The sequence below is a fragment of the Condylura cristata genome, unplaced genomic scaffold (genome assembly GCF_000260355.1).
Source record: "Condylura cristata isolate star-nosed mole 26May11 unplaced genomic scaffold, ConCri1.0 scaffold00006, whole genome shotgun sequence".
Taxonomy (NCBI): Eukaryota; Metazoa; Chordata; class Mammalia; order Eulipotyphla; family Talpidae; genus Condylura; species Condylura cristata.
In genome coordinates, this window is record NW_004567107.1 from 52,077,001 (window position 1) to 52,103,236 (window position 26,236).

General features: G+C 33.1%; 1 protein-coding gene across 5 annotated transcripts in view; it reads left to right on the forward strand.

Annotated features, from left to right (window-relative positions):
- The window catches only part of CNTLN (centlein, centrosomal protein), a 219,635-nt gene that overhangs the window by 145,557 nt on the left and 47,842 nt on the right, over nucleotides 1–26,236 (forward strand). For all 5 annotated transcript variants that reach the window (XM_004677679.2, XM_012721530.1, XM_012721531.1 and 2 more), the window contains 4 exons: nucleotides 2,582–3,111; nucleotides 6,068–6,248; nucleotides 10,039–10,132; nucleotides 10,254–10,477. In XM_004677679.2, the coding sequence (XP_004677736.1) occupies nucleotides 2,582–3,111; nucleotides 6,068–6,248; nucleotides 10,039–10,132; nucleotides 10,254–10,477 (1,029 nt within the window). The remainder of the gene's footprint in view (nucleotides 1–2,581; nucleotides 3,112–6,067; nucleotides 6,249–10,038; nucleotides 10,133–10,253; nucleotides 10,478–26,236) is intronic.

Below are 26,236 nucleotides of genomic sequence, written 5' to 3' on the forward strand. Positions count from 1 at the left end.
ATTGAAGATGTTTACTTTGTTGCATTTGTTCATAAAATGTTTCATTTTAATAATTATCAATATTTCATGAAGTAATTAAATTACAGCTCAAATAATTTTAAGTAGCTATTGTAATTAAGAGACAGTGATGATGATGGTGATGATGATGAACTTTTAGAATGTGCTGTCTGTCAGGAATTGCCTTATTTGATCATATCTTATATTATAAATTTTTAAGATAGGTTACTATCTCTATTTCACAGAAAAGGAAACTAAAACAGGTTAAAAATTTACCAGGCAGAGCAACCAAAATAGTAAGTCTAATCAAGACTAGACTCAAAACTTAATTTTCATAAAGTACACTGCTTCTTATTAATGTTTAAAATTGCCATACTCAAAATGATATTTTTAAGGTACAGTTGCTCATTTGCACAATGTATAATTAAAATTACAGCTTATTCAATACAGTAGGAGCCAAAATATGCTAAAATATTTTAAAATATATTCTGTTGTGGGAAGTGATTAGGCCTACTGAGAGAAATAGAAGAGATCATAAAAAGCTGATTTTGCTTTTTTTTTAGTTTGTAGTATTTTTTTTTTATTTAAAGATTGTTTATTTGTACATACAGAACTGGGTACAGGCCAGAGGTGCAGGGGCGGCGAGAGGCTTCACCAGAGACAGAGTAGGGAGCAGAACAGGAAGATTGGAGGAGGTACACTGCTGAGGGGAGCAGCGGGCGGGTCAGGAGAGGTCTGCCGCGCCATGTGGTCACCTCCAGGGCAGGCGGGAATCGAACTGATGCGGAAGTGACTTTAGCTTTTCAGTGCAGTGCTTTAACCCGCCGAGCCACCAGGGAGGGCCAAGTTTGTAGTATTTTTAATAAATGAAGAATAAAATTGGTGATAGAGATCAGTAAGAAATAAAGACGTTTCAGCCAGATTTCATGTATTCTTAACTGCTATTTTTTTTTTTTGTCACACTATCGAACTCACTATCAAAGAATATTGAGAATGAACAGTCTCATTCACAGAATTTGAATTTCATTCACAGAGATACACAAAGGCCTATGAAGCTCTGGTAATAATGTTTTTAAATATACCTCCACTTCTGGTCAAAAATTAAAACTGATAAAGAGTTAAATGCAATTGTAAATGTATTCTATGGAAAAAGTAATTAAAATGAATTGATATTCATTCTGTGTTGGAAAATACCTGTATGTTCCAAGACAGGATAACTGACCATTAAATAATTGATGAACTAATGGAGTGACTTGAACTCATAAGAAGTATAGGGGGTGCAAAAGATAGATAAGTCAGAGTTTACCAATAGTAATGTAAATAACTTACGTCTTCACCATCATAAAAGTAAAGACATCCTGTAAGCTGGAGAGTTGTAAGAATATACATAATCATTGTCTTACATATTTTTTAAATATGATTTGAAACTATTATTATTTCATCACAGTATTTTCTCCTTGTATTTTGTTTTAAAAGTAAATCTAAATTCAAATTTTAATCATTCAGTTTTCTTTTTTGATTCCAGTTCTTTGTTCATTTTCTATATGCATCTGGGCAACTCTTCTTCCTCATATAGTTTTTAGATGGAGTAGTGGGTGGGGTCACTAAAGTCCTGATTCTGAATCCCTGTTCAAAACAGGATGTGGAAACTTCTGTGTGTATTTAAGTCTCCAGAAACACCATTTCCTCATCTGAATATAATTATTGACTCTGCTTATCTCACATGCTCGAAGATGATCAAAAAAGATCATGTTTACAAAAATATTTTGTAAATGTTAAAATGTAGTTTATGAACAGTTGTGATTATTTTTCAAGATTTAAAGTCAATTCTCCCATGAAATTGTTGTACTCATAACTTAGAGTCAACTGTGATTCCTATTTGCCCAGACTTATGGCACTTCAGTCCTACCCTTTATTAGATTTTGTTATACAAGTGTCTTTCTAAATAGTATTTGAAATTTTTTAAGATCAGAAATTGTGTTAACATTTTTGTTTCCTATTACATTAAAGTTTCCATTGAGATAAATGAATATTCATATACAATATGGATGTAATATAACTTAAAGTTGTTATAGTTTTGTAACATGTACCTTTATTTTATAAACTAAGTATCATATGACACTAAAATTATATTTTTCTAATTTAGGACAAAGCAACCTCAGTAGATTATATTTAGATCATCAATTTTTTGTGAATGTTAATATTGAATAATATAGTTTTTAATAGTTTCTCTGCACTTTTAGTCTTTTTAATGGAGCTTTTTTCTCTGAAAACTCTTTTTTTTTACATATAGTCAAAGAACTTGCTTTTATAAAACTGCAGTTTATCAGCATTCTTAGTTCTGTGTCACTTTGTATAGAATTTTAACTTCTTTTGCCATCTGTCCTTTTTCAACAGATGTATATTACATTTTAGAACATACTTACCTATACCACCTACAAATTATTTAGAATTAAGTACTTCAGATTTCTTTGTACTTGTAATAAATGTAATTTTTATTTTCATAAGTTAGAAGTGTTAATAAAAGTATAATTGTTTATGGTTTCATACTTTTAAAAGAATTATTTTCAACTCTTCTGTTTAGATCATTGAGTTGGAAAATCGGATAAAATCTTTTGAGAAAAGATCCAGAAAGTTAAAAGAAGGGAATAAAAAAATAATGAAAGAAAATTATTTCCTGAAATCCCTTTTAAAACAACAGCAAGAAGATTCAGAGGCCAGAGGAAAAGAGCTTGAACAGTTACAAAAGAGGAATAAAGAAGTAGAAAAACACAATGCTGATCTTCAAGTAAAAATCAGCGAGCTGGAGAGAGAAGTCACTTTACTAAAGAGACAAGTGGCAGAAGCTAATGGGCTGAGGAGTGAAAATGAAGAGCTGATAAGTTCAATAGATAAATTGCAGCATTCAGCAGACAAAGCTAAAACTGAGATGGCCACCACGGAAGTGAGAGCTAGTGATTGTAAGACAACCACTACCAAAGTTAAATTTAAAGCCACCAAAAAAAAGTGCTCTGTAGGTCGTTACCACACTGTTCTCAATCACTCCATCAAGGTTAAGAGCAATATGTTTGAGAACCTCAGTAAGGATGGCTGGGAGGATGTGAGTGAAAGCAGGTAAGGCTCTCATTAACTTAGCTCTGTGGTGGGGACACTGTGCATATGTAAAGTACTAGCAAATGGAGATTGAATTTCAACTACTGTCGATTTGGTATTCAGAAAAAATACTGTCAGATCCTTTGAAATATCTTGGGAGGTCTTGTTCTGAGCTTATTGACTGAAATTTGCATGCAAAATTAGCCACAACTGCATGAGTATTTGAATAGGTGCCAGGAACCCAAAAGAAGGCAATGCTTGATTTCTTCCAGTGATGCTATTTTCATGCAGTCATGAGGCTTGAAATTGACAGTTTGGCAGGTTGATTTAATTTGCTGGCCCTTTGCATATTCACCACTGACAGCTAAGGATTCCCAGGCAAGCCTACTAAGTCGGTTTAGTTATCTTGTGACATGCCAACCTGGGAGGAGAAACATTTTTCCCCCTTAATTTAGTTAGATAAATTTTGAATGACCCATTTCAGCTTGTTACCAGATGTCTACAAGCTGTTTAACATCCTCTAAATTAAGAACCATCTTCACTAATTATTTCATGTATGTATTATGCAAAGTCATTGTACTAACTTTAATTGAATGGTGGTTAAAAATTAGTTCTTTAAAGTTAAAGCTCTCTGGACTCCTAGTCTAAAGGTATATAGTCCCTAATGAATAGCAACAGGAAAATACTAAAAATCTATAGTTCTTTCTCTTATGCCTGGCTGTACATTCATAAATGCACTTGAAGTACATCAGTAAAGTCATGAATGCAAATTGATACTAGAACATCTCTTTTAATATCTAGATAATAGGGAAGTTCATTTGCTAACACTAATTGAAAAATTGGCTAATTGAAAAATTTACATGATTCTGCCTTGTATAGTGACATCTTTCCTTTTACTTTCCCAAGGATTAAAAAATCCGTAATAGTGGTTTGTTTTAGATATTCATTAATTGGATAGTATTCTCAGTCACAGATAGCTTGAATTTTAGATTCAAATGTGACCCTCTAATTTGTTTGCAAATTAGATTCACCTGGAGATAACAGACAATTTCTGAAGCTCAGGCCACACCCCAGAACAATTAAATCATAATTTCTGGGGCTGGATCAAGCTTCATTTGTTTCTGAACCTCTTCAGATTCCAACATGTAGCCCAAACTTGGTATCCACTGTTTTAAATAATCATTGGGTCAGTTGAGCCCCTTGTTTTCAGATAGGATTAAAAAAAAAACTCCAAAATAATTACGAAAACAAGGAAGAAAGGACCAAATTGCAGTTCATTTCTTTGTTACCTCTTCTAAGATTTATTTTTCAAAATCAGTTGTAGCAAAATCTCACTTAACTTAAAATCCATTTCCTTTGATGTTTTAACCTATGGCTTCAAAGAAAACCTAGCTTCAGCTACTAAATATTTATCTCAGCCAATTGGTACCCCCCCCCCCACTCAATACATAGTGGTGAGTATGAATGAATAAGTACATGAAGGTTAAACAATATATTCCATTCCAATTACATCTTATTAGTGCATGTATGGGAGATTACATATTTTGGGATTTGTATCACACAGTATGTCTTAAATATAGGATTGTCATTAAAGTTGTTTAGCAGTGAAATTCAGTTTTATGTGGTAAGGATTAAGTGTAACATTACCTGCTTGACAACAATCTCAGGTATCACTCAGCTGCAAAGAATTCATAGACAATTAGAAATCCCACAGTGGAGCTTCAGGACTTCAGAACATTCTATTTTTCTTAGCTTTTTATTGGCTAAAGTATAAGAATATTGAGAAAAATAATATTTACTACTTCATATATGTAGGTATATGAAATATTCATATATTGTCACAACATTTAAGCCCCTTAATTAAATTACAGGGGTGTGCTATCAAATAAAAATAATTCAGTATAATGTATACTTGAAGTCCTTTATTCAAGGGAAACCAATTTAGTGTGGCACTTTGGATAAGAACAAATTTTATAAAACTTTATTAGAGGCAACTAGGAAATAGCACATGATTACCTTAGAGGCTAATTAGCTTTGAGGAGATTTTGTTAAAGCCTTATATTAGTCTATAATACAATATACATCCCAGAAAATCTTAAATAATTTTAGTGCACATCTACCAGGAGATCTGCTAAATACTTCTCAAATACACTTAGAATATGAAATTGAATTCTGGACATCATGCTCAATCAAAATCCACTGGGACAGATTCAGGAGTCATGGACAGGAATGGACATTTCAAAAGCATACCCACATATTAGAAATGTTCTAACAAGCTGGAAATGTTTTTTCTTATCAATATTTCTTTCAGGCATCATATGACTGTGTCCAAATAGTTAAAAGGTCATTGATGTGGAAAAGGATTGAATTTGCATACATGCTTTGCAAAAACTCATTATTTCTAATGTTTCCCCCTTGCTTTCTTTTTTCTCTAATATAAATTATTCACATACTATACATTTTACTTGTTTTTTTATTACCTATCCCCGTCCCCCGCACCCCACACACATACTAGTATGAAAACTACATGCGAGCAGAGTTTTTCAACTACTTTGTTCACTTACTGCTTTACCCTTATGTCCAGAAAAGTACCTAGCACATATTTGAAGCTTTAAAAACATTGTATTATATGATGATTAGATATATGTGATAGAACTGCAACCAATGTGTGAAAGCGTCAGAGCCTCACTAAATCAAAACATTCTGACAGAAATGTTAAAAATTTTGGCCTGGCTCAGAAAGTAGTGAGTGCTCTAGTCTTAAATGTATTAAAACATGTGCTTCCTGAGTTGACAGTAGTGATACTATAAAATTAAGGCCAATACTCATTTGATACTAGATAATTTAATTTCTTGGTGAGCTTTTGTAATTTTATAAAGTATATATTTTTTTGTATCGGGAACCAGTAAATGTTCTGACTTACAGCTTTATGTGCTATAGTATTTGGGTTTTTTGTCTTCCCACTTTTCTTCAAAAGCAGTGATTCTGAAACACAAACCTCTCAGAATTTGGGAACAATTATTGTAGAAACATCTCAGAAAATAAGTCCCATAGAAGATGGAAGAGACCAGAAAGAAAGTGATCAAACAGAAGACAGCCAAATGCAAGGAAAAGAAATAGTACAAATATATTCCAATCCAAGTGGCAAGACCCCAAAGGTATATGACAGTTCTACTTACTGATAAGCTATTTTTTTATATTATGCTTTATAATGAAGTTAATTTTTGTTGCCAGTAATTTAATTTGAAAATTTAATAAGTTTTCTTTGAAACACATGATAAAAAGACAACTTTCAAATGATTTTCAACTGCCAATATGTTACAGTCTTTTACATAGGTAGAAATAAAATAAATACTGTTATCCAAAAAAAATTTAAAGTATTCATATCTCAATGTCACCTCCCAATAATAGTGATAATAAATTCATTTTTTTTTTCTTTTTTGAAATCTATCCAAAACTTGGGAGGAAACAAATTCAAAGATAGTAAAGATTTACAGTCATTATTACCAGATTAAATTTCAGACATAAAATAGATTCTAGGCTCTCCCTGGTGGTGCATTGGGTTAGAGCACAGCACTGCAAGCTAGCTGCAGCTGCTTCAGTGCAAGTTCAATCCCTGGCCCCAGAGGTGATCCACATGGTGTGGCAGATCTGTCTTAACCTGCCCCATGGCTCCCCTCAACAGTGTGCTTCATTGGTCTGCCTATTCTGCTCCCTACTCTGTCTCTGGTGAATTCTCTCGCTGCCCCTGAACCTCTGGCCTGTACCCAGTTCTGTATGCATAATAAATAAGTCCTAAAAAGAAAAAATAGATTCTAAATGTCTGTTGATTGACTGATAGATTTTATAGAGATATCCTATTATGCCACATTTACTTGGAGGGGAATTTTGTTTAGTTGAAATCAGTTATGTACAGTTAATGGATATGTAAATAAATTCCACTCATGTGGTACAGTGTTGAATTAAATACAATATGAATTGTATGGTTGAATAGATCCATATATACATTTTTGGCAGTCACAGAATAAATGCTAAGCAAATTAAAGAAATTGGGCTTGGAAATATTAGAATTTTTCACTAACCTGAAAGGTAGCCATTACCTTACCATTTCCCTTCTTTTCTATGTAATTTTACCTCTCTTTACATTATGGCTAACTTTAACTGTTTTGAACTTCATGGCATCTTTACAGGAGGTCTTTGTATCTGACCTTTTTTATTCACCATTATGTGAAATTCATTAATTTCACTGTTGTAAATGGTATTTCTGAATATACCACAGTTTATTCACTCTACTGTTGAACTTTTGATTGCTTCAGCTTGAATTTCTTATAAAATTGTAATGAATAATTTTGTACAAGTATTATGTTGTACAAATGTGGGCATTTCTATAATGAATTAACTTGGGGTGAAATTACTACACTGTAGATTATGTTGTTCCTAAGATTTTAATTGATAATGCTATTTTCCTAAATGGTGTACCAATTTGTTGCATACATCAGCAAATTGGGGACATTTTTATTGCTTTTCATCAGTATTTGATGTGTTAGTCTTATTTATTTCAGCCACATTGGTGTTTACACTAAGGTATATCATGTTGGTTTTAATTATGTTCTGTGTTTTCTAATAAGGTGTTAATTACTTTTTGTAGTTGTTGATCACTAGGGATTTATTATTAATTTGCTCACTTCTCTGTCCATTTTACAAGTGAGTTGTATTTTTTTTTAACTCACTTTTAACTCACTTGTGTTATATATCTGAGTCTGTTATTGGCTGTATTCGTTCATAGTAGATATGTTTTCCTACTACAAGCTGTGCCTTTTTCTTAATAGAGTATTTTTTTTAGTCATCTTACAGTCTTTTATTCAAGTCATCTTAATTCTGAAATGGTCAAATTTACTATCTTTTCCTTTATTATCACTTTTTAGATTGCATATAATAATTTTTTAATAATATAATAGTTTATTTTTACATCATTTCATATAATAATTTTTTACCAACTCCAACCTAAACATTTTTATACCACCTTCCTTGTTATCTTCTTTAATTTTTGATTTTCATGTCTATGTTTGACATTGATATTTTTTTTTTTTTTTTTACTCATACAATAGCTAAGGTGTCTGCCAGAGATACTGGGATGGTAGGAAGAGAATTCACCAGAGACAGTAGGGAGCAGAAATGGCAGATTGACTGAAATATTTAAAATATAAATATATATATTATATATGTATATAATATATAAAAGAATTAGATGCTTACAATACAACCCACTCACTCTTTGAACACTTCCTTATTTTAACTAAAAAATCTTGTACAGAATGGTCCTAATAGTTTTACTTAAAATAATTGAAAACTGACATCAAAATTTTCCTTTAGTCATTGAGTAACTGTGTTCTGTCCATAACATGGAATACTACTCAGCCCAGAAAAAAGATACTGTTGATAAACTGTCTTTGTTTTGTGCCTTCAAATTTCTCATCTTGGGTTGGGACCTAGGTTTGTTGTTTCATTTAAGTGGAATTACAAGTTATTTACTAGCTACTTGATTTTCTGTCTGGGTACATGTTTTCATTTCATTTTTGGCCCCAGAGAATTTCCCACAGTATTTTGCAGCTTTAAAGGACATACTCACTATGCTTGTATCAAAGTCTAAGAATTTTTCTGAACTTCTGGTCAGTAATAGTATTAAAAAATAAACATAGATCTTTTCTTTTTTCCCATTGCTGGTTCATTTAATTTGATACCAGATTTGGTGACTAATACCAGTAATTTGGTAGTTCTGTTTTGATCTTTCCAAACTGTTCATATATGATTGACACTTAAATGCCAATTGAGTCTATTACTCCTTTCAATTTCCTTTAAATAAACCTCACATTTATTGGCATATTTGTTACTCTTATCATTGTGTGTGGAGTTTTTCCATTATATTTTTTCAAAGTAAGAAAATATTTTTAAATGCAGAAAGTATACTGATAACAAACACACACACACACATCATATACCCACCACTAGAATGAATATATATTGACATTTTTCGATATTGTCATATTTCTTTTTGCTCTTCTTTTATAACTAAAAGAAAGTAAAGTTGAAATTCCTGTTTTTCTTTCTAGTGAATCTTAGTAAAGCAATGAAAACTGTAAAATGTATCTTATTTGAGGCTTTAAAAACATGTTAGAAATAAGCCACTTCAAAAAATTATTTTGAGAAAGGACACTAATTATCTTAAAGGAAACCCCTTTTTAAAAAGGGCTCTCTGATGTTCATTTAAATAAGCTCTATTACTTTAGGAACAATCCATAATGTGATTGTTCTGTCTATCAACATAAAGTTTATGACACACTATCAAAGTTACATTAGTTTAAATTAATTTTTCCTTCCATTTTTTTCTATAATTTTTTGTTTCTGATATTGGGATGTCTGAAAAAAATGTTTTAGTAGTATTCTGTCTAGTAGTAGTTTATGTTGAAATTGGTCTTGACCCCCACCACATAACATTTTAAATAGTATCACACATTTTTGTTTTAAAACATTTTTTTCTATTTAAATTTTGTTTTGGGAAACCTTTTATAAATCAGAGAAACAAAACTCAAATTGGCTTCACTTTATTATTCTCAGTGCATCCTGAGGAAAACAGTACTGAATAAAGTTACTTTGTTGATATATTATTTTAGTTGCATTTGTCAGAAGTGTTCAGCAATCTACATGTGACAGCACTTGAGAAATATGTAACTGTATTTGAGAAAAATATTACCAGAGAATGTCATTTTCCTATTGTTATCTTTTTCTTATAAATCAATTTAGAGCACATATTTTTATGTTGAGTTCTTGTTATTGTCGAATTGTTTTGTATAGATTTTAAAGACTCTTCATAAATATTTTCAAGTAGAGAAATATGTTGGCGTTCTTGATTTATTAAGTAATAAATTTGTATGTAACTTATAATTTTAGGAGTATTTTCATTATAAGAATCCAAAAAAATCAACTTTTCCAAAGAAGTATGGTAATATTCAAAAGAATCCCTATACAGCAGTTCCTAACAGAGGTAAGAATGCATTTGAAATCAACAGTGTCTTCCTAATGTGATTTTTAAAACATCAACAACATTTTATATTGTTAACAGAGAAAAGTAAAAAAATATTATTATCAACATTTTTTTTGTATAGTTAACAGAGAAAGGTGGAAAACTATAAATGCCCAGAAATCAAACAGCAGTATTATTTTATTACGAGAACGGATTATATCCTTGCAACAACAAATCAGTGTACTTCAGAATGCCAAAAAAACTGCCGAATTGTCTGTTAAAGAATATAAGGAAGTCAATGAAAAATTAATTCATCAGCAGCAAGTATCTGATCAACGATTTCAGACAAGCAGACAGACAATAAAGGTAAAGGGAACTTTACAGTTAGACTGTGTTTTAATAAAATTATAAAAATGAATATTTTGTTTTACAAATGTTTGGACATATTGCTTTAGGCTTGCCTATGGTCTAAAGCATAAATTCCCATATGCTAATTAATGTAAGAAGATCAATACCTAGTTTTTGTTTGTTTGCTTTAATAAGGTCTATATTAAGAAACAACCTATTTAGGGGAGGAAACTACATTAGAAAGACAAATATATTACTAGTTTTTTTTTTTTTAAGTTTATTTTTACATCATTTTGCACATTTTTTTTTCATCTCACTAGTTTTTTTTTTTAACTTATCTCTCAGTATTTTTATATGTCCTTTATTTTATTATTTCTGAAAACAGGCTCTGTAAAGGCATTGCCATGTCCAGAACTTGAAATTTGTGATTATAAATTAATTACTTGTATGAAGATTTTAACTTAACTATTTAAATGTGTTCCGATAACTTACTATTCTTTTTCTCAAGTGAATTAAGTTTCCTGCAACAATTTTAAGATTATTGGTCATAATAATTTAATCCCAAAACAAATGAAAAAGAAAATAGTATTTGTTCCTTCAGGCTCCATTCTTAAGTGGTATTTACTTGTATAAAAATTAATTTGTTGGTAATATGTTTTTTTGTTTTGTTTTGATTTTTAAGATTTATTTATTTATGCATACAGACTCTGGAACAGGCCAGAGGTGCAGGGGTGGTAAGAGGATTCACCAGAGACAGAGTGGGGAGCAGAACATGCTGACTGGAGAAGTATACTGCTGAGGGGAGCGGCGGGCAGGCCATGAGAGGTCTGCCACGCCTTGTGGATCACTTCTGGGGTGGGGATCAAATTCACACTAAAGTGGCTTTAGCTCTTAGTGCTGTGCTTTAACCCACTGAGCCACTAGGGAGGGCCCCTGTTTTGTTTTTTAAAGACTTTTTTTTTATTTATTCATACAGAACTGGGCTACAAGCCAGAGGTTCAGGGGCAGGTGAGAGACTTCACCAGATAGAGGAGGGAACACAACAGGCAGATCCACTAAGTACACTGCTGAGCAGAGCAGTGGACAGGTCAGGAGAGGTCTGCCTCACCATTTGGATCACCACTGTGGTGAGGATCAAACCTACACTGAAAGTGGCAACAGCTGCTGCCAGCTTGCAGTGCTGAGTTCTAACCTGTTGGCCACCAGGGAGTGCCCGGAAATTTTGTTTTACACAAAATTATTTTATCTATTTTAGAAAATTTTATAGTTGGCCCTCCCTGGGAGTGTTTTGGGATTTTCAAACCAAAATTGATACCAATTTCAGCGGAGATTGCGATAACACATTTCTCTGTGTTCTTCAGAGAAACTTGATTGTGGGCGGGAGGTACAGTCACAAGTAGCAAGCCATTGCTCAGCTGTTTGAAGAAAATTAACTTCTTGCCTCTGTAAGGCCCAGTAAGGATCATCAGGGTGGTCCCAGGAGTGATGCCAGATGACAGGCTTCTAATTTGCTGACTGAAGTGTTTTTTTCCTGTGGCTCAACAGGTTTTGAGGTACTGCTTCAGTATGATATTCTAGGCATTATGTGAAGTGTAGCCACTCATATACCACCATTTGTGTCAGCACTAACTGGGTTTGTTTCAGTAGTAAGAACTTTGTACTTCCTTGTGATTCTGGATTTCACAACTGAATACTTAACTCTTCTACATGGCTTTTCTGGAATACCTTGCCAATCAGGAATAACTGCCATTTCCTACAAGGACAGGGTTTTGGCTCCACCTTTTATGGGATTTTGGCCTTTTCTTTATTATCCTTTCCACCAGCATCAGTTTTCTTGGCTTCACGTTTCTTCATTTTAGTAGTCAACTTCTTAGTTCTTTCACCTACTGTCTTGCAAGATGGAAAAGGAAAATACAGAGACATGCAGTAGTAGCTACATGAATGTTTCTGGTTACACATTGATTACTTAAAGACAATATAAAAATTAGCATCAAATTATTAAAACTTTCAGCTAACATAAAAATTTATTAGGTAATAAATACAGAAAAAATGTAAGAGCTATTTAACATTTGTAAATATGAAAATAACTCTCTGAAACATGAAGCTCTTAACCTCAATTTTTAATAAATTCAACAATGTTTGATAATTTAAAGTAAATTTTAAAATATTAAATAAATAGCTCCTAATTTAAAATGTATGATTATCCCCTTCCTACCCCCAGCATAATCAATTCTCTGTTACAAAAGTGAACATCAAGGAGAACGAATATATTCAACCTTACAATATTGACTGGGATTTCCAGTTTTAATTCTCAGTTCATTGACCTAAGAACCTCACCTATGATTCATCTGAGACTTGTGACAAATGAATCCAAAATCTTAACAACAAGATAAAAATACCATCTTCTTTTTCTAGTAATACTACATAAGTGTATTATGACTATAGAAAACTTTTCATAATCACATATGTCATCACATAGATCTAAACATTGGTTTACAGAGGCAAGCTACCAGAATCCATGTTATAAAAGAAAATAAATGTACTTGTTCAGAAAATCTTTTGTTTATCTTAGGTACTAGATAATTAGTTATAAGATGCCAACTGATAGCAAATGTAAATGCGTAATTTTACATACATTATGATTTTCTTTTAAAATACTCTTGAAATATTTGGAGAAAGCAGAATGATGCCCATCAATCATCCATATGTAATAGTTATTTTGTTAATTTTGCTCTATGTTTGTTTAAATAAAAACTGATTTCAAAAGGTATATTATCATTATGGATTTAATTGTGTTTCCCCAAAATTCATATGTTAAAGTCCTAGTTCCCAACATTATGACATTGTGAGATGGGTCCTTTGGTTAAAAAAAAAAAATAGATTTAGAAGTGGTGATGAGGGGCCATTATAAAGAGTTGTGCTATAAGAGAAACTAAGTATCTTTTGTTTATATCACCAGGTCTATGTTGATTTTGGCTTTTTTTTTTTTTAATAGAAACCCAAGTTAATTCATACAGGTTTTGGTCCGAGGAGTTGATTCTATTGTATCAGACACCTGAAAATGCGGTGCAGCCTTGAAACTGGATAATGGGTAGATGCTTTAAGAGTTTTAGGGTGTAATGTTAGGGGTCAAATATTGAAACGAGGAACATTATATTGATGTATTCCTTATTATAAAGTGTCAAAAAACTTGGCTGAATTGTGTTATGTTTGTGGGATGTTAAAATTGTGGACTGTAAATATTTATTTTTGGCAGTTTTAGGTTCACAGCAAAATTAAGAGAAAAGTACAGAGATTTCTCATATACCCCTTACTTAACATCATGGGTCTATAGCTGCTTTCTTGTCAGCATCCTCACTAGAGAGGTACATGTATTCTAGTGGATGAACTCACATTGACATAATCATCCAAAGTTCATCATTTATGCTGTAGTTCATTCACTCTTGCTTTCATACATTCTTTAGGTTTGGACATAAGTATAATTACATGTGTGCATGTATCTATTATTATATTATGACTCAGAGCATTTTTACTGCTCTAAAAATCTAATGTGCTTGTCTTATTCATCCCTCTCCATCAACATGTGGGACAGTGATCTACTCACTGTCTCCTTAGTTTTGCCTCTTCTAATTGTAAAGTTGTTGAAATCGTACAATATGTAGGCCTTTCAGATTGGCTTCGTTCACTTACTAATATGCATTTAAGTGTCCATTATGTCTTTTTATGACTCAGTAACTCCTTTTTAGCACTGAATAATAGTGCTAAATAATAGTCTGATGTAGCACAGATCACTTCTCTATTCACTTACTAAAAGACATCGTGAATGCTTCCATGTTTTGGTGATTATGAATAATGCTACTATAAACATCTGTGTGGAAGTTTTTGAATGTTTCCACTCCTTTGGGTAAATACCAACGAGCACAATTTGTATCATATGCTAAGGTTATATTTAGGTTTGTAAGAAACAGCAAACTGACTTCCAAAGTGACTGCTCCATTTTGATTTCCCAACAGGAATGAATGAGTTTTCTTTATTTTGGCCATTCTTGTAGGCATGTGTCTCTCTTTTATTTTGCATTTCCCTGCTGACATAAAATGTAGAATATGTTCTTTTTTGCTTATTTGCTGTATATATATACTTTGGAAAGGCATCTGTTGAGGTCTCTTACACATTTTTTAATCAGCTTGTTTTCTTGTTGCGGAACTTTAAGAGTTCTTTGTATATTTTCAATGGCAGGCCTCTGTCGGATATGTCTTTTGAAGATATTTTGTTTAAGACTGGTAAGTTGGGTCTTATTGTCTTGACATTGTCTTTCACAGAAGTTTTTGTATTTTCTCAAGTTCAGCTTATCAATTTTCTATATTTTTTATTTTTTATTATTATTATTATTTTAATTTATTTATTTTTTAAAAGATTTATTTATTTGTGCATACAGAACTGGGGTACAGGCCAGGGGTCATTTTGATTGTACTGATTCTACCTATTACTATTCTATTAATTGTCATGGAATGCCTTTCCATTTAGTTATCTCACATTCTAAATTTTTGTTAACATACGAAACATATAATTAGTACATATAATGTATAGTTTTCATTGTATAAGGCCTTCACCTTATTAGGCTAATTTCTAGGTATTTGATTCTTTGTAAAGAAAAATATGAAATAATTTTCTTAATTTCCTTTTTTGTTTGTATTTAAAAGTGCACCCAAGCTGTATATGTTGATTTTTTTAACCTACCACATTGCTGAATTATTTTCAGTAGGTTTTTGGTGGAGTCTCTATGGGTATTTATATATATATATATCATATTATCTGTAAATAATGATAGATTCACTTCTTTTCTAACCTAATTCATTTTATTTCCTCTTGTCTCATTGCTCTAGCTAAAAATTAATTTCAGTACTAAATAAAACAAGTGGTGACATGGGGTGGCCTTATCTTGTTCCTGATGTTAAAGGGAAATCCTCCCATTTAAAACTGCTAAATATTGGCTGTTAAATTTTAATATATAATCTTTATTGGAATTAGGCAGGTTCTTTCTGTTATAATCTTCTTAGAGTTTTTAATCATAAATGGGTACTGAATCTTAACAAGTGTCTTCACTACCTAATGATACTACTTTATGACTTTTATACTTTTATTGTGTTATTTTGATGATTTACTTATATTAGATCAAATTTACATTCCTGGGATAAGTCCTACTTGATTATGATGTATAACCCATGTGATATGTTATTGTATTTGACTTGCTGGTATTTTTGAATCAATAATGCTCAAAGATATTAGTCTGTCATTTTCTTTCCTGTACTGTCTTTATCTAGTTTTGCTTTTTTTTTTTTTTTTAAGATCTTTTTATTTATGCTTAAAGAGCTGGGGTATAAGCCAGAGGTATGGTGGGTGAGAGGATTTACCAGAGACAGATTTGGAGAACAAAACAGGCAGATCAACTAACTGAAATACACTGTTGAGGGGAGCAGCAAGTGGGTAAGGAGGGGTCTGCCATGCCATATGGGTCAGCTCCTTGACCAGGGATTGAACTAGTGCTGCAGTAGATTCGGAGAGCTTCATGGTGTTATGCTTTAACTCATTGTGTCACCAGAGAGAGCCCTAGTTTTGCTATTGAGGTAATATAGGCATGTTAAAATATATGTGGGAGCTAAACACTTTACTCATGAACCTAAACAATGACTCACAGAAATGAATATTATAGCTGATCCTTTCATTCAAGTGGCAAAGCAGAGAGAGTAACAGTCCCTTGTTTAGAATGCTTAGAAAAATTGGTTTCAAGACCAGGCTTTTTAATCCCAGAACCTGTGTTCTTAAACCCCCTTCTGTACTGCCTTTTACAAATCAACATTGGATGGTATTATTTATTCAGTTTCTATTGGTCTGATTTTTAGGAATTTGTTTCTATTGTCTCTTTATGTTAGCCTCATAAGGAAGATATCTTCATATTATGAAGTTAAATGAATTGCCAGATTCAGATTAATATGTTGATTGTTCTGGGATCATAACCTACATCTTCTTGACTCTTAGTCCATAATCTATTTTTCTAATCTGACTTTTTAAACAACTTTAATGTTTTAAGCTTAATATTTGTACTATTATATCTACTAGCTAATTAGCTCTTTAAGGACAAAAGCCATATGTATTTGATAACCTTCACAGAATCTTACATAATTGAGGACAAAGTATATTATCATTATCAAATGAAGGTTGACTTATTGACCATTTTTTACCAAGACACTGATAAAAGTAATATTTATACTTGTAATTGAGGTTAAAAATTGTTTCCTAATTAAAGAAACTCACTTTTCTTTACTTCATTCTAATCCACCACATCACCGTAAACCTGATTCATTGTGCTACTCCTTCATACAGAGCACATCCCAGAGTCTTTCTACTTTTCTAAATTTAGCATACTATAAAAGAATTGTAAGCTGTTGAATTTGAAATGGTAACTTGGCTTATAAGTGAAAATAAGTAATACAATCAGTTAATTTTATTATTTATTTATATTTTGTCCCAAATTTGAGAGAGAGAAATAGAACAGATTCACATAAATCAACACTGAATACTCATTCAGAGTTAGGAAAGCAGAGACTTTGGTAACATTAAAGGAGCTAAAATATTTGCTAAGCTAAATAGTTATATAGTGCAATAAATATGATGGAAGGTATGACTTTCATATGAAAGTAATGTTGGTGTGGCACTTTCAAGAGGAATGAAACATACATTGATCATAAATTCTAAAAGATCATTTACCTTTCTGCTAACTATAAGCACTAATTTTCTGAGCCCTGGTTTGCACAATGATTATATTTTCTAAAAGAAGATGATAACTCCCTTTGTTCCCCTCACCAAGGACTATTTTCTCTATATTAATAGTAATGATCTGTAGTGCTTTGTGTTCATAAAGGAGGCAGTACTTCCAAAATATTTATGATATTCACAAAGATTAGATATGTTCACAAAAGTGGTCCACAGAACTGGACTTCCACGCTACACATTGTTGCCTAGTAAACTTTGTTCTGCCTTTTTTAAACTCCTCAGTTGGAGTATATCTATAGATACCAGACCTCTAATGTAATCAGTCTTTCAATATACATGTCAAAAACTTAAACTAATATTTATTTTGTAATTAGAATGTATTATCTTCAGCTACCTTGATGAATTTTTGATTCCACTGTGTTCTGAGTGAGATACAGATAAACTGCAAAAGCAGATTCTTTTTGCAACAGCTGCCTTAAACTAGGAAGTTCCACTTTAGGATATGTTTCATCTCTTGTTCAACATTACATTAATTAATCTTAGATCAATCAGATCCCAGATAAAGCAGTTTTGCCAAGTGTTGAATTTTGGAATTAAAAACAATAGGCCATTAATGATTCACAAAATGCTTTGGGTTTTTTAGGTTAATATAGCATATAAAAATTGAACACACTAACTGCTGACTCTGAAATCTTTTTTCAAACTCTATAATTCTAAAATGTCCATATTTTATGGATCTTCATACACCATAGTCATGTATGTAGATTTATAATTATAACCTAAACTTACATTTGCCTTTGGTTTTATATTTATTTACGTAACTCTTACTCAAAGGGTTGAAAGTGTTAAATTGTACTGGACTTTTTTTTTATAAGGAACCATAGAATTTTAAATAGCCTCATTTCCATTTTTGCAATCTTGTGTTCATACCTCTAGTAATAATGAAGTACAAAACTACTCTCTTACTGTACCTCATTGCTAACCTCCAGAGTTTCCTTTTATCTTACCCCAGTAGCTTGTGTAGTACACATTCCTGGTTGGGTAGTCAGTTTATATATGTCAGATTCTCTAGGGCCATGGCTTTTGCCAGATGAAGCACTTTTGATTTTGAAGCTGATGAAACACAGTGCTATTATTGATCTGTGCATGACATAGCCTGTCTCTCTCCTAGCAGAGTGTAGCAACATTTATCCAGGAATTTGTGAAATGTCACTCGGATCATGTTCACAAGGTAAACTGTGCAAAAACCAGGATCTGATCTGAGAATCCACGTGGAATTGGACGTGACTGTCTTATTCCTGTGTCCTATCTTCTAGATGAACCTAGTGCTATTTGTTAACTGAATGTCTGTGTCTTATATTAGACTTTGTAAAGAACTATTTTTATCACTGAGAACACTATGTGCTGTAGAATCATACTTTTTATAGTCTGTTTTCAGATTTACTGGAGATCTTACCATAGAAAAGTATTAAGATAAGAAAATGCGACACAGTGTTATATTACTAGTAATAGTATCATTCTTTCTGTCATTATACTTACAGGAAAGTATGTCTCATTAAAATATACACATACTGTAATAATGAACTTGTAATATTTTCTTTCTTTTTTTTTTAAGATTTATTTATTTGTGCATACAGAACTGGGGTACAGGTCAGAGGCTCAGGGGCAGCGAGAGGCTTCACCGGAGACAGAGTGGGGAACAGAACAGGCAGATCGATGAAGTACACTGCTGAGGGGAGCAGTGGGCTGGTCAGGAGAGGTCTGCCACACCATGTGGTCACCTCCGGGGCAGGCGGGAATCAAACTCATGCGGAAGTAGCTTTAGCTTCTTAGTGCTGAGCTTTAACCCGCTGTGCCACCAGGGAGGGCCAAACTTGTAATATTTTCTTGTTAGTGGTTTTTATATTTAAATTTCTATATGTTTGAGAGTTTGGTTTTAAGTGCCTAAAATAGTTTGCATATTGATAGGTATGTGTTTGTAATTGTTATCATTTGACTTAGTTTAATTCACCTAACACATGTAAGGTGTTTTAACAATTGTGATATCAAAAAATGAATTAAACATGATCCTATCCCCCGTACAAGATACTGATAGGGGAGTTGGAACTGTTTATCGCAATACAAAGAAATAATATGTGTAGGATAATTTGTATATGTATTAAAATTACATTATGGATGTGTAGTGATTGGGGGAAAATAATCATTTATTTGCTAAGGCTTTTGAAGGAGGTGGCATTTTGTTCTTTAACCTGAAATTGGGTTTTATTTTGGAAGTAGCATATGTAGAACAAAACTATTAGAAAGTTTGCAAAGGGATCAAGGTGATGTTTATTGAGTGTAGTGAGTGATCTGAGATAGCTGTTATTCTCAGCCATAGCTGCATGCTGTCTTTACATAGGGTGATTTCAAAATACCTGTTCCCAAATCCTAATCTAAGTTCATTAAATGCAAATATCCAATGATGGTTCCTACTCCTTGGTAGTTTTTAAAAGTTCTCAAGTTATTCAGATGTATCCTGAGAACTAGGACTAAAGTTTGAGGGGATAGAGATTAAATGCAAAGAATTAAATAAGAGGTTGTTTAAGCATCAAGGTAAAAAGGACAAAGGATGATAACCTAGACAATACTAATAAAAGTAGAAAGAGAAAAAGCAACCAGAAATTTACAGTGGAATAATGTAGAATTTGATGACCATTTATATATGGACAGGTTAAAAAAAAGGTTTAAAATACCTACCAGGATTCTGATTAAAGTGAGTAAGATGTTAACAATAGTCATTTTATGTGTGCTTCTGTGTATTTTTACTTTAAGCAACATTGTATTCTAACATTTGTTTCAGATCTGTATAAATCAGGTCTGTAAAAATCAAGAAGTGACCTACATTAAAGTCACTTCTGAAAGTCCAACTCTAGAGTTTATTTGTAACAATATGTAATATATACTGTGGAGTGGAAAAGTCTCATTTGAAAACATACCAAGAAAGTTGATGAGGATATAACATAGTTTTTTGTTTTTTTAAGTTTATTGATTCTTTTCTTTTTTTTTTTTAAAGATTTGTTTGTTTATGCATACAGACTGGGGTACAGGCCAGAGGTGCAGGGATGGTGAAAGATTCACCAGAGACAGAGTGGGGGTAAAAGGCAGACTGACAAAGTACACTGCTGAGGGGAGCAGAGGGTGAGTCAGGAGAGGTCTGCTGTGCCATGTGGATCACCTCTAGTGCCAGGGATCCAAGTGGCACTGAAATATCTGCAGGAAGCTTGCAGTACTTCCTCCTAACCTGTTGCGCCACCGGGGAGCGCCATAAAATATAACAGATATTCTGAAAGGCACACTAGAATAGAAACAAAGACATCTATTCAACAGTAATACTTGACCAGTTGTCTTTGTGAGAAATTAAGTAACTAGTTAAGAGCTACCTAATAGATGTGAAATCAGTTGCATTAAAGCTGCCTAGAAAATTCTAGGCACTTTCTCAATATAGTCACTTCCCCTGGTATAATGCCTTGTGATCAGAAAGAATTTTCTGGTTCCCAGCTTCTCCTTGAGCAGGGAGATAGTACACTGGACTTATGTTCAGTATTAATGCTTTGTGGGATTGCCTCATGAAGTATTGACTTCTTTCTTGCCTTTCTCATTCACTGATGAAAACTGCAATACTCTACACATCTGGGGGCCACTGAGACCCAAGAAGAATTGGTTGTATAGGTGTACTCCTTGTTCCAGAGAAACTAAAGTATATAAGCAGAAGCAATACAAGTTGTCAATAGACATTTTCCTTAGAGGAGTATTTGTGTAAAGATTTATAATTAGAAGTTTCTGTTTGTTTGTTTGTTTGCAAGTACTCATAATCCCTTGTTCCATCTGGTATCTGTCTTCTCTATAGGGGTCTACAGAAGCAGCAGCATGCTACTCACTCTTTAATATCCTCAGTAACTCCAGACATCTATATAGAATATGCCAGTCACATCTAATTGAGGGATATAAATTAGTCCCTCATGCAGCCCCTGAAAAGCTGGAACATTGAACACTAATACACTCCACTCCTTTCTGAGGGAAAAGTTATGAAGAGGTAATCAGCTTCTGTCTGCTTCCTATGGGTTCTCTGGAGTAGCAGCTTGTAATCTAGCACTTTTACTTTTTAGTGACACCACCCACCCACGTATCAAGATTATTCCTGGTCACATCTGAGCTCTCAGAGAGATGAGACATAGCATTCCCTCAGGCACTCCTACCAGAAATAATTACAGAGAGGTCATATCTACAGAAAAGATTTGAGTCTTCAGACTCTTTAGTCTGGGTGAAGGTTTCTTGTTATACAAAATCAATCCATAAACATTGGAAGAGTTTTATGTTTCATCAAGTGTATGGGTGATAGTACAAACGTACAAGGAAGACAAAGAAAATGTCAAGTGGCCAAAGCAAAGAAACAAAGCAAGTAGCCAGGACCTGATTCTATATAAAGAACTAGATATATGAATAATCTAGAAAAAAAAATCAAAACAACCATAATAAAGATGTTCAGTAAGCTTAAGAAATAAAGGATAAACAAAAAGGGAATTTTAACAAAGACATAGGAAATATTTTAAAAAGAGACAAAACTTTGGAGCTGAAAAATGAAGTAACAATTGAAAATTTACTAGACAAGCTCAGCATCAGACTTGATCAAACAGGAGATAGAATCAGTGCAGTTGAAAACAGGTCATTTGAAATTATCCACACAGAGAAATAAAATGAAAAATGAATGAAAAAGAATAAATAAAACTTAAAGGACTTAGAGGATACTATTAAGTATATCAATATATCCATTTTGGAAGTCCCAGAAAGAGAACATAGAGAAAAATGAACATATTTTTTTAAAGAAATAATGCCCCCCCCAAAAAACCAAATTAAAATTATATGTCACCTATTTATGTTTGGTTGGATCAACCACAGATCACATCCACTGTGGTGGTCCCAATGGACTATACACATACCCTTGGTGTGTAGTGTGCTGGACCACCTAGGTTTTGTGAAGCTGTGTGATGTTTTGCTCAATGACAACAATGCCTAATGACATTTTTCAGTGTCTTTCAGAATCTTCTCAGATATCTCAGTAATATCTTGGTAATGATGTGTATAGCCACTGTTACATAGTACCTGCCAGTACTATGAAAGCAAAACTGTCCTTCAAAAGTGGAGACTTTCCCAGTTAAAGGATGAGGTTATCACTACTAGATTTGCTTTACATGAAATATCAAAGAAGTTCTTCAAGTTTAAGCAAAAGACTCTGAACATGAATGTCAAGCCCTCTGATAAAAGTAAATATGTAAACACAGAACACTATAGCATTGTGGTGGTGGTTTGTAATCACTTTTAATGCTAAGCGTAGAAGTTGAAAGACAAATCTGTAAAAAAATAATTATGTTATGGATAGACAACATAAAGGGATGTAATTTATGACACCAGTAAAATGCATAGAAGGAAGAAGTAAAAGTGAAGCGATCATATATAAATCAAAATTACATCATCAGCTTAAAATACTATTATGAGAAGTTTTATTTAAGTCCCATGGTAATTAATAGTCTATAAAAGATACCCAAAAATTAGAAAGAAAACATGCCACTACAAATAAAATTAAAAAATTAGAAGATTTGAAAAGAAACAGCAAGTGTGTAAAACCAGAAGAGCTATATAAGACAGACTGAAAACAAAATGGCAATAGTAAATCCTTTCCTATCAATAATTTTAAGTGTAATTGAGTTAACAATTATTTTCCAATCAAAAGAATGGATGGAGTTTTTAAAAGATAGAAGATCCAACTATATTCTGTCTTTAAAAGACTCATTTTAGGGCCCTCCCTGGTGGCGCAGCGGGTTAAAGCACAGCACTAAGAAGCTAAAGCCACTTCCACATGAGTTCGATCCCCGCCTGCCCCGGAGGTGACCACCTGGCGAGGCAGACCTTTCCTGACCCGCCCGCTGCTCCCCTCAGCAGTGTACTTCATCAATCTGCCTGTTCTGCACCCCACTCTGTCTCTGGTGAAGCCTCTCACCGCCCCTGAGCTTCTGGCCTGTACCCCAGTTCTGTATGCACAAATAAATAAATCTTAAAAAAAAAAAACAAAACTCACTTTGGAATTAAGGATATGCTTAAGCAGAAACTGGGTGGAAATAGACATTTCATACCTATCATGCAAATGAACAGCAGTAGCTACATGAATATCATACAGAATAGACTTTAATAAATTACAGAAGATAAAGAAGACCATTCTGTAATGATCAAAGGGTCCAGTCACATAACTATTATAAATATTTGCTCATCAAAATTAGCACTTCTAAACATGTGAAGCAAACTTTGACAGGATTGAAGGTAGAAATAACAAGACAGTACTTCCAGGAAGGAGATCTTAATACTCTTATTGTGAATGGAACAACTAAATAGATTAATGAGGAAATACAGAACTTGAACAACACGGTAGACTAAGTGGACTTATTAGATATATACAGAACACTCCCATTTCTACGGTCTTCTCAAGTACACAGTATTCTCCAAGATAGTCCATGTTAGGTCACAAAATACATCTTAAATTCAAGATTGAAAGTATACAAGTATCTTTTCTGACTACAATGAATTGAGACCAAAAATCAATAGCAGAAGGAAAATTATAAAACCCCCAAATAGGTAGAATTTTAAGCAAAACTCTCATAAGTAGGTCAAAGAAGTTACAAGGGAAATTAAAAAAAATATCTTGGATGGCACACGGGTGATGGGAAACCCGTGGGGATTACAATTGAGATGGAAAAAAAATGTACAAAATGATGTAAAAATAAACTGTTGTAAAATTAAAAAAAATTCTTGAGGCAAATGAAAATGAAAACTCATATCAAAATATGTTGCATGCTGTGATTAAACTGCTAAGAGGGAAGTCTGTATACTACAGTACATAAATATGTGAAGAGGGTAAATCTCATGTTGTAATTTTTTACTCTAATGAAAATAATATAAGCAGGCTTTTAGTACAGTTGAATGCCTTTTCATTATAAAATTATTTTAGTAAACAGGGATAGCAGAGAACTCCCTTATTCTGTTAAAAACTGAAGAACCTGAAACAACTATCATGCTAAAGGTTTAAGTTAGAAACTTTTTTTTTTTAAATCAGGAAGAAGACATTTATGCCTGCTCTCATTGCTTATGTAAAATGGTGTACTAGAGGTCACAGGCAACATACTAAGATTTGAAAACAAGAAGTTGTAAGAAAATAAAACCATGCTTATCTGAACAGAATTTCAAAGCAGGTTAATATTAGTTTTCAGTAATATTGTACAATGTAAAATAAATATATGCTAAGATGATGGGATTCATATTCATCAGCTATCAACACACTAGAAATTTTCTAATAAGAAAATGTTACTTATGTAATAGCAGGAAGTATATGGTGGGTATCTGAGATGGAAGATGCATCTCAATTTCAGAAATGTTAAAATGTGAAAAAGGAATGTCTTAAAATTGCCATATTATATATTGGAAAATATGTATGTATGTATTCAGTATACATTCAAAGTACAAATAAATGCAAAGAAATGATGAGTGCCAAATGTATTTAGGGTAATGGTGATTTTTGGTGAGTCAAGGAGAGAGATTCATGGCCTTCAACTGTATATTGGTAACCTATTGCCTTTATTATATAGTTCATACATAGACAGCCATTCTATATTTCTATATGTTATACTTGAATATTTCATTAAGAATGGAGGAAGAGGGGCCTCCTTTGTGGCACAGAGATTAAAGTCTCAATGCTATCAAACTCTCACCAGCCAGTGTGGCATGAGTTTGATCTCTGGCTAGGGAACTAACCTACATAGCACAGAAGACCTCTCCTGTCTTCCCCACTGCTCCCCTCAACATTGTATTTCAGTTCTATTCCTCACTCTGTCTCTGGTGAATCCCCTCAACCCATGCACTTCTGACCAAGACTCGATTACTTGTATGCATAAATAAATAAAAATAAATCTTTCTAAAAAAGTAAAAGAAGAATCCTATCAATGGCATAATCCCAAACAAAAAATGCTGGAGTTGGAACAAATCTTTACAGCAAGATAGTACATTTGGGGAAGTATCTGATATATGGGCAGACAAGGCATCAGTGAAGAAGATAGGAAATTGGACACCAACAAAATGCCTACTGAAAATGTACATCATTTAATATATTAAGGAGCACTTTTAAGTGATCCATGAGATACAGAGGACATCACAAAAGAAGTCACAATATTTAGAACTGAAAAATAATGAAGTTGCTGCTTACCAATTTTGTAAGCTAGAGCTAAAGCAGGACATCAAAGAAGATGTATAGCCTTAATTAATAAAGAAAAAACATTTGCACAAACTATGTGTATGATGATATCAATATTACCATTTTTAAAAAGCAAGTATGGGGGCCCTCCCTGGTGGTGCAACGGGTTAAAGCATAGCACTGTGAAGAGATCCACAGTCACTGCAGCACAAGTTGAATCCCAAGCAAGGGAGGTGACCCACACGGTATGGCAGCCTCTCCTGATCCACTTGCTGCTCCCCTCAGCAGTGTATGTCTGTCAATCTGCCTGTTCTGCTCCCCACTCTGTCTCTGGTGAATCCTCTCACTTCTTCTGGCCTGTACCCCAGTTCCTGTATGCATAAATAAGTAAATATTAAAAAGAAAAAAATAGGCTTAAAAAGAAAAAAAAAAGCAAGTATTAGAATGCTACAATGCAAAAAATGAGATGGAAATGGAAAGCTTTTATAATAAGAACAAAAGAGGAGTTGGTAAATGGCGTCCAATGGGATAGAGCAACTGAAAATCGGAAAACAAAAAAAGAAGTTGTTGCACATCTCAGACTTTTTTTACTAGCAGGAGTCTCTTGATAACAAGTTACTAGTTCATCTCATGGCTCTTCCTCTCAGCTCAGCTTTCTCCATGGCTATGGTTACCAGCCCTGTGGCAACATCTCCAGCCTAAACCTTACAGAAGAAACAGATTTCTCTTTCTCA